General features: G+C 48.6%; 1 protein-coding gene across 1 annotated transcript; it reads right to left on the bottom strand.

Moving 5' to 3' along the window:
• Window positions 1-7,226: 7,226 nt before the first annotated feature.
• On the bottom strand, window positions 7,227-9,596 carry cebpa (CCAAT enhancer binding protein alpha). Its single transcript, XM_056278878.1, has one exon. It carries the CDS (start codon window positions 9,375-9,377, stop codon window positions 8,523-8,525), a length of 855 nt encoding a protein of 284 aa, XP_056134853.1. The 5' UTR covers window positions 9,378-9,596; the 3' UTR covers window positions 7,227-8,522.
• Window positions 9,597-9,881: the final 285 nt, after the last annotated feature.

Genomic DNA, 9,881 nt, shown 5'->3' with positions numbered 1-9,881 from the left:
AAAACCTAGTTGTAGAGCATCAGTGAGTCACAAAGCCATTTGAGGACAACATCCAGTTTCCTATCGGCTCATCTGGCATGGCGGCTCTGTAACACCACACGCCATGAAAGAGCCTCAACGCATCACAGCAGAGCTACAGTGGACAGGAGGCCGTCAGCTCTGCAAAACCCACAGATCTTATCTGTGTCTCCCTGCTTTCATGTGAAAATCACACCCATTTCTGCCCAGTTCCCAAACTCCCGTTTCTGCATCAAAACTGGAAGAACTCGTTATGTTCTTAAGCCGGCTGGCTTCCCGGTACGGAGGCCTGCTGTGGGCTGTAATGGGCCATACAGCCGCACACTCGCGGAGCTGAACCACCAGGCGCTGGGTTCACGCTGCATTCTGTGCGGTTAAAACTGATCTCGGATCTGTAGGGACCACTCGCGTCGGGGGAGCCACCGGTGTCTACGCACACCGTGCTCCGTCACACCCGGAGCCAAGCGCGGCCCTGGTGGACTTGACTTCGCAGTTGAGAGACAGAAGCAGCTCCAATGCTGAAAACTCATCTGACCTCGATAGTATAATAACCCTCTCGCTGTGATGACACGCTGCCAACCACATGCCAAATTATCTGTGTGGGATCTGAGTTTGTCAGCTTTACCAGATAACCACTCTCCCTACCTTCATCACGAGCTCGATGTGCCTTGTACACACGCACGGCTTACGAACTAAATGTCAGTACAAATGTGTAAAAGGAGCTGCAGGTGTAGATTCACAGACGCAGGTTTGTGAAAGTAGAGCCGTAAACGTGTGTGATGTGCATGTAGACAGGTCCACATATCCTGCAGGTCTGCAAGGGGCTGGTGACACCTTCCACCAAGCTCTGAGCACGTCAAAAACGCTCCTCGCCACCAGTGACAGAATGGAGTTTTGCTTCATTCTTCGTAAGCGTTTCTTCCACAGCCGTGGAAAAGTGGAATTCCTGCATGACTGTGATGATGGATGAGACAGAGTTCTTCCCTGGCCTGTTCTCTACATGCCTGTGTTTGTCTTAGTTATGCCATAAATGTGGAATGTTCTCCTCTATTACAATAAGCAGGGGCCGGTTCGGTGGTAATGCAGAGCTTTAATGGTTCAGACCTTCAGTACGTATCTGTTTTAAATCATCCTCATAGCCTGACCTCTGATAAGCACACACACACACACACACACACACACACACACACACACACACACAGATAGATAGATAGATAGATAGATAGATAGATAGATAGATAGATAGATAGATAGATAGATAGATAGATAGATAGATAGATATAAGCAAAAATCCACTGTTGACATGTAGGGTACAACACACATATAGTATCTACATATGTATATACGTATATATGTATTTATACATATGTATGTATGTATGTATATAAATATATATATGTATGCATATGTATGTGTGTATAGATATATATGTGTGTATTTATACATACATATATATAATATCTTCTTCTTTCAGCTTTTTCTGTGTTTTTCAGGGGCCACCGCCGCAGATTTTAAAGTTTCCATGAGGGCCCTGTGGGGGCACAGCACCAATGGCGGCCATTGTTAATGCGGGCCTTGACCGACGTCGGATGCCCTTCCTGACACAACCACTAACCCTATGGACGGGAGCACAGGTAAAGCACTGGATGTCACCCCGGTATTCATGGACTTGCACCCATGCCTGTCGCCATATATATATATATATATATATATATCCATCCATCCATCAATTATCCAAGCTGCATCAATTTTCCAATCCCCGTGACCCCAAATCACGGGTGTGCTGGAGCCTATCCCATCAGTCTTTGGGGAGCAGGCGGGGAGGAGGGTCTAAGGAAAGGATGTTGTGTTGCTGTAAAGCCCCTTGAGGCAAATTTGTAATTTGAGGTTTTAGGCTATACAAATAAAATTGACTTGACTTGACTTGACCCCCCCCTATATATATACACACATACACACACACACACACACACACATATATATATATATATATATATATATATATATATATATTTATATCACAAAAATCCACTGTTGACACTCACACACACACACACACACAGAGTAACAACAGACTAGTGTGTCGGCCTGCAGCTCACTCTCTCGTGTTTGGTCTCGAGGGTTTAAAGGGTGGAGAGGTTTGAAGTAATTAAAGCAGATTGATGAACAATAATAATGATAATGGTAATAAGTTATGATTGTCTGTCCTAGCAGAGCACAGTGTGAGGGAAGCTCATATGAAGTCATAATGAGATCAAAGCGGGTATTGAAACAATGACCGTAAATCAGAGAGAAAACATGTCCCCTGCCAGTCGGGGTGGATGTTTCCCCCCTCCTCCTCCGTCAGAGCAGCTCAACGCCATTGTTCCCCGATCCAATTCACAACCTGTCCCAAAGAAAACACCGAAGAGATTTAAGACCAACACAAACCTGCTGAGTCTTCTTAAAAACACACACAACCGTACAAACAAGTTAGGACAGCCGCTCGAGCCCCACACATCAGGGACCAAAGAGTCGAGGCTTGGTGTTGAATAAATGTCAATTAAAGTGAGCGCGCTGACAGCGCTTCTTCAAAATCAATCAATCCGCTCTTGACTGGCTCGTAAAATAGCAGCACCATGCACCTCTCAGAGACACCAAAACAAACAGTCCCAGCATGCCCCGCTGCTCTCCCCACACTTTCATTCTGAGCCAATACATGCCATCCCAGCGCACACACACACACACACACACACACACACACACACACACACACTTCCCTGCCTGCGCTCTGCTCACGTGCCTTCCTCTCTTCTTCCGCGTCTTTTTACTCGCTGTGCACGGAAGGAAAGAGGACTCAGTGTTTAAATGAATGAATTGTGGTGTCACACTTGTAGTCATGTTGCATTACACACACACCAACTAATACACACACATTAATACACACAAACATCATCTCCTTTATCTTAGGTTTGTTTTTATAGTCTCCACCGTTTATTCTTATTCAACCTTCATTAACGCTTTATTAATGCACGCTTATCAATGTTTTGGGGTCCTTGTGTTATTCTCACACACACACACACACACACACATATCTATATATATATATATATATATATATATATATATATATATATATATATATATATATATATATATATATACCTTCCAGTATGGGAAGATGGCAGCACAAATTCACGTTTGCAGTGGCCTCACCCAGCACCGTCCATGCAGCGTCTTTGTCCATATCTGCATCTGGGTCTACAAACTCATTTTGTTTGACAAATTGAGAGCTTGGTCTGCTGCGTCCTGTGGGACCAGGGACACGGCCCTGCCTGGGGCTGTGCCCAAAGTGGACGCACACCGAGAGCTGTCTGGCGGCGGCCTCGCCTAGCCTTGACTGTGTTTTTAGTGTCGTCGTGCGGAGTGCGGGGAGGTGTGTCGAAGGTGTCTGGCTGGTAGAGCTAGCGTTGGATCAGCTGAGGGACCTTGGTCTGCTGCGTCCTGTAGGCCCAAGGACCACAGCCCTGACCGGAGCTGCGCCCGCAGAGGAAACACCGAGGTCGGTCTGACAGGACACAGAAGCGGGACAGGCTAAGCTAACTGCTAGCCCATGCAGTCCGGCAGTTCTGACAGTCATCGTGGCTGGCGTTCGTTCTCCTGGACAGTGATTTAATTTTTTTTGTTTAGTTTGGATGCATGTTTTAGTTTGTATGTGTGTTTTTGTCTTTGTGTTGCACTGCTGTGGGCTGGGGGAAACAATTTTTCATTTCATTTCATGTGCACAAGTGCAAGAAATTATCTGACAAACAGTGATTCTGATTCCGAGTCATTATAAATTCCTGTGGTGAACATCAGGTGGGCTCTGTTTTGGCTCTTAAAGATGAAGTCCGTGATTTTCTCAAGTGATGAATAGTTATTTTATCCATGTGTATGATGGAGTCAGGCTCCATAACACTACCAGTCATCTTCACCATGGTTGGAGACACTCTCCAGTCTCCGTATACCGCTGTTGAGATGGTTTGACTGGGTAGGACGAACACCGGTGCAGCGGCGAACGCGTACATGTTGGAAAAAAGACTGAGACGTGATGCTGAGGTGTCCATGACAACCAACATGACTACAACAGTGTTCCATATAGTGTGATGTAGTGTGTAATACATCAGACTGTCTGTGTTAGCTTTGGTCCCAGCATCCATTTTTACAAGGGGGGGGAACTCTTTACGGCTGAGCTGACGGCACACCAGCCACAATGGCTGCTACACCTGGTTGTTAGCGCTGCTACACCTGGTTTGTAGTCCTGCTACACCTTGTTTGTAGTCCCACAGTCAGAGGGAGGGTATGTTCAGGGAAATAATGGATTTAAGCTTTAAACGATGAAGTGTGTTGATGTTTGAAGTGTGCTGTGTGTTGAACGGAACTGTGTATTTGTGGGGTGCTGTGTGTTGAGGTTTACTGTGTTGAGATGCATTGTGTGTTTAAGTATACTGTGTGTTGAAATGTACTGTGAGGTCAAGTGTACTATGTGTCGGGCTGTACAAAACATTTTCCTCCGTGAGTTAAATATAAGTAAGGAATCTCTATCAAACGCATCTACTTTCTGCAAAGCTCTTTGTTCGTTCCATATTTGTCATTATTTGTCATGACTGCTTTAGACGCCACTGGACTTGGAGTTGCTGGAAGTACGAGTCGTTTGATGATTTCCTGTTGGAAAGAAAAGCAGAGAAACCGACCGACTTGACTCCCAGTTCAGGGTGGTGCTCGGCAAAAAAGACCGGGTTCATTTTTATCCAAGGCCAAATAGAAAAAGTGGATTGTCAAATAGAGCATACACAGATCCATAGAGGACATCACACACACACACACACACACACACACACACACACACACACACACACACACACACACACACACACACAAGCAGACATGAAATATAAGTGTAATGAGACTGCAGATATCTGATAATATCTCAGAGTTGCTGCCATGAAGCTCGGCAATCACAGCGGTGGCAACCATCCCAACATGAGAGAGATCTGTCAACCGGGGGAATTGGCAACGGGTTCGACTGGCCCATAAAAATGGATTACGCTGGACACACTCCAAGCTCTTCAGGACCTGGTGTCGTGGATGAGTGTGTGTCAGGGAGGGGGGGGGGGAGGACAGAGCCAGCGAATGGGAATGTAAAGCGGAGGAGAGGTTTAATGTCTTCTTTCTGGTCAGCGGCTCCATCCAGAATCGCAGGTCCAAACAGGAACAGATCCGCTTGGTTTTGTACATCCAGAGATGGAACAGGGAGACCTCAGCTGGACCTGTAGACCGGCTCCCACATGAACGATGGTGTATCTGCTCTGTAGTCACTTTTGGCAAGCGACCCACAATCTTCACACACACGTTCCTGAACATACAGACAATCTGATTCAACCCAGTCTCAAAAGAACGAGTCAGAGAGCCGCGCTGATGAAGTGACAGCAGCTCAGAACCTCCCGGGCCTGGGCCTGGTCTGTGACCTTCTGCATAAGTGTCTTCTGTTAGTGTCCAATTTCTGGGCCTTGCCCTGGGCCTGGGCCTGGAAATGGGTCTGGGTCTGGGCCTGGTCTTTTACCTTCTGCAACAGTGTCTTCTGTTAGTGTCTAATTCCTGGGTCTGGGCCTGGACCCCGGTCTGGGTCTGGGTTTGGGCCCAGTCTGTGACCTTCTGCATTAGAGTCTTCTGTTAGTGTCCAATTTCTGGGCCTTGCCCTGGGCCTGGGCCTGGACCTGGACCTGGGTCTGGGCCTGGTCTTTTACCTTCTGCATCAGTGTCTTCTGTTAGTGTCTAATTCCTGGGTCTGGGCCTGGACCCCGGTCTGGGTCTGGGTTTGGGCCCAGTCTGTGACCTTCTGCATTAGAGTCTTCTGTTAGTGTCCAATTTCTGGGCCTTGCCCTGGGCCTGGGCCTGGGCCTGGGCCTGGACCTGGACCTGGGTCTGGGCCTGGTCTTTTACCTTCTGCATCAGTGTCTTCTGTTAGTGTCTAATTCCTGGGTCTGGGCCTGGACCCCGGTCTGGGTCTGGGTTTGGGCCCAGTCTGTGACCTTCTGCATTAGAGTCTTCTGTTAGTGTCCAATTTCTGGGCCTTGCCCTGGGCCTGCGCCTGGGCCTGGACCTGGACCTGGGTCTGGGTCTGGGCCTGGTCTTTTACCTTCTGCATCAGTGTCTTCTGTTAGTGTCTAATTCCTGGGTCTGGGCCTGGACCCCGGTCTGGGTCTGGGTCTGGGCCCAGTCTGTGACCTTCCGCATTAGCGTCTTCTGTTAGCGTCTAATTCCAGAGAGCCGTGTGATGCTGCTCACACCACCACATCCACAGCACAGTGGAGATGGAGTTCTGTGTTGCATCTTTACTCAGGTGGCTCATGGAGTCTCTCACAGGTTGGAGGAGGAATAAAGTTGTAGCGGGTTTAGTTGAATAAATACAGACACCAGACGTGAGCTGAGAAAACACTAAGCTATACTGTTACTCATCTATCATCCACCTGTCCTGTACCACAGAGATGACCTTTTAACAGGTCATATCACAACGTGTGTGTATAATGTAGATAAATAGATAGATAGATAGATAGATAGGTAGGTAGATAGATAGATAGATAGATAGATAGATAGATAGATAGATAGGTAGGTAGGTAGGTAGGTAGGTAGGTAGGTAGGTAGGTAGGTAGACACTAGGTGGATAGATGGATAGAAGTAGTGAGACATTCTCTAGTTGTGTATGTAAGCCTTTTTAAAGGTGTGTATATATATATATATATATATATATATATATATATATATATACACAATACGAAGAAAAACAGCTGTTGGCAAGTTGTGTTGCAAATTGTCGACATTAATGTATTCTCTCCTAATTATTAAACGGGAGACATCCTGCCCGAGCACATCCGATCTGTAAGACGCTTCGCTGTCCAGAGGCGCGTGTGACGTCACTTCCGCCGGCTGATAAATCACGGCGATAAACAGATAACCCGCTCTGTGTCCGGGCGAGTTTTATTGGCAGGCGCCGCCTACCGGCCAAGCGAGGAACGCGTGGGTGTGACGGGGGACTACGGGACCCGTTACCTGGCGTCGCACTTCCGGGCCAGCATCAGTAACCCCGCGCGCGCCCTAGCGCCAGTGAAACTGTTAAAAAGAGTCGAGAAGCCGAAAAGAAGAAACAACACACCAAGCGAGCACGAGTCAGATAAAACAGGCTTTAATTAGAGTAATTCAGGATCGTTATATATTTATATATACACTTTTATTTTATAATTGAAAAAAAAAAGGTCGTTGTGAAACATTTCTTTAGCATTGAAGTTTGTAAAAAAAAAAAAAAAAGGTGCTTCTCTTTCCTCGCTGTAAAGTTAAAATTTCAAATATTTCTCATAGGATAGATAGAAGGGAGACCAGCCAGCCGGGGGGGGGGAGGGGGGAGGGGGGGTTAAAGTTCACTTCTGAGGCTCTGAAAAAAAAGAAGGCACTGCATCCCGCGGTCCACGGCAGGGGGGGGGAGAGAGATCTAGTCATAAAAAAATCATCACAGAATGGCAAGACACGTTGCATAGAAAACCCTTTTCACATTTTCATCCACTCCGCATCCAGCGTAGGCTAGCTACACGCTGCAGAGATCACGAGAGGCGTTGCAGATCAGTACCCATCCGGTCATGTTGCACACACACACACGCACGCACACACACACACACACACACACAAACAAAAAAAAAACACACACCATGTGCTTCATTTTGGTCGTATTTTTGACGACGTATAGTGCATACAAAAAAAACAAAAAACAAAACACAAAACTGCTGCTTGTGGAGGAGCAGCTAGCACACCATCAACTCCAGTCCTTTACTTTGGCTTTTGTTTTCTCACACGTGGCTAATCATCAAATACCCAGATCTGCAGACATGCATGGCAATACTTTGTACCTTGTAAATGGGCTTTATGTCTGAACAGAGAGAATGACAAGTTGGGCTATTTATGCATTTCGATTTTGCAAAAATATTTATATATATATATATATATATATATATATATATATATATATATGAGCATAGCTTACATGCAAGCAGTGTGCACTTTGCATGTATGCACGAGTTCTAGTTTACCAGGAGAGGATAATGAGATGGCAACTTTACATAAAAAACATAAAACATGCACGACAGGCTAATGATGGCGGCTCCAATCATCAGGCCCTACCTTAGCTGCACCGATATGTGATGTGCGTGGCTAGCACACAACCTTTATACAAAAAAAAAAAAAACAAAGGCACGAAACAGCCGCCAGCCCACTCTTGTAGACGTCGGGGGGGGGTGGGTGGAGGGGTTGGAGGGGGGGGGGGAATCAGCTTATAGTTTTGCATCGAAAGGCACGTGTTTATAGACCTCAGCTGCCTGACCTCTCCTCAAAAAAATGAACAAACCGGTGCAGAATCTGACCGACGGCGCTGAGTTGTGTACATCCGACAAGAGACCGCTGTACAAAGAAAGTCTGTCAACAAAGTCAGTACTCCGGCTTCAGGGGCAGCTGCCCATCGGCTTGAAGGACCCGTCGGGCAGTTGCCGGAAGATGCCCCGTAACGTGTCCAGCTCGCGGCTCAGGTGCTCCACTCTCTTCCGCAGTCGCTCGTTGTCCGCCGCCAGCTCAATGACCTTCTGCTGCGTCTCCACGTTGCGCATTTTGGCTTTGTCCCTACTCTTCCTCACCGCCACGTTGTTCCGCTCCCTCCGCAGCCGGTACTCGGGGCTGTTCTTGTCGACGTGCTTCTTGGCTTTCGCGCGGTCCATCATCTTCATGTGGCCCCCGGACAGGCCGCTGTGCTGCGGGTGGTGCGGGCTCGGCACCGGGGTGGGCGGGGGCGTGGGGTGGCCCGGCTGGAGGTGCATGGTGGTCTGCGCGCAGTGCGCGATCTGGTACTGGAGGTGCGGCAGATGCTGCGGGTGCGGGTGCGGGTGGTGCTGGTGTGCGTGGTGGTAGGACGGGGGCAGGGACGGGTTCATGTCCTCGTCGTCTCTCGGCTCTTGCTTGATGGCCACCGGTCTGATCCTGACGGCCGGGTTGTCGTAGATGGGCTCCAGCTTGGAAGAGTCCATGTAGCCGTTGGCCATGTAATGCTGCTGGGGCCCCGGGCCGCCGTGGGAGAAGTCGTACTCGCCGTTCATCAGCTTGAGCTTGTCCTGCTTGGAGCTGTTGTGGAACAAGTCGGCCAGGAACTCGTCGTTGAAAGCCGCGGGGTCGATGTAGGCGCTGATGTCGATGGAGTTCTCGTTGTCGCAGATGTCGCCGAGGTCGGGCTCCTTGTAGCAGGAGGCGCTCTGCTGGCTGCTCATCAGGGGCCGAGGGGGGACCTCGTACAGGTTGACGTGCTCCATGGAGAACCTAAAACCCGCCGCGCATGGTGAGGAGCTGCGGGAATCCAGCTTGTTTGAAAGCCGCGCTGGCTGGTGGACGGACAGGGCCAGGTCTCTCTCTCTCTCCTCTCTCTCTCTCTCTCTCTCTCTCTCTCTCTCTCTCTCTCTCCCTCTCTCTCTCTGTCGTTTGAACTGATGGAGGGAGATGCGATTTTTTTTGTTTGGTTTCAGATAGACGAGTTGTTCCCTCCTGCTTTGCAACCTGACAACTGTCAAAGTTGCGCCTTTCCTTCCTTTTATTGAAGCCGCAGGCGGGAGGATGGAGGGGGGGGGGTGGTGGAGGGGGCGGAGCTCCGAGCGGCGCCGTGCATTCAACCCAGTCTCGGTGGAAGGAGACGGTCTCTCTGCGTGTGTTAACGCTGGAGATGATTATTAGGTTTGGGGTACATCACGATGGAGGTCTTTTGGGGGCGACAACGTAGCCAAGAAAACGCCGCTTCGTTGCAGCGGCTTTACGCGCGGACG

The sequence above is a fragment of the Lampris incognitus genome, chromosome 4 (genome assembly GCF_029633865.1).
Source record: "Lampris incognitus isolate fLamInc1 chromosome 4, fLamInc1.hap2, whole genome shotgun sequence".
Taxonomy (NCBI): domain Eukaryota; kingdom Metazoa; phylum Chordata; class Actinopteri; order Lampriformes; family Lampridae; genus Lampris; species Lampris incognitus.
The sequence above is the reverse complement of the archived record's forward strand: the minus strand, read 5'-3'. Positions and strand labels throughout refer to the sequence as shown.

Coding starts and splice junctions, on each gene's coding strand:
- cebpa (XM_056278878.1), bottom strand. CDS start 9,377: ATGGAGCACGTCAACCTGTACGAGGTCCCCCCTCGGCCCCTGATGAGC.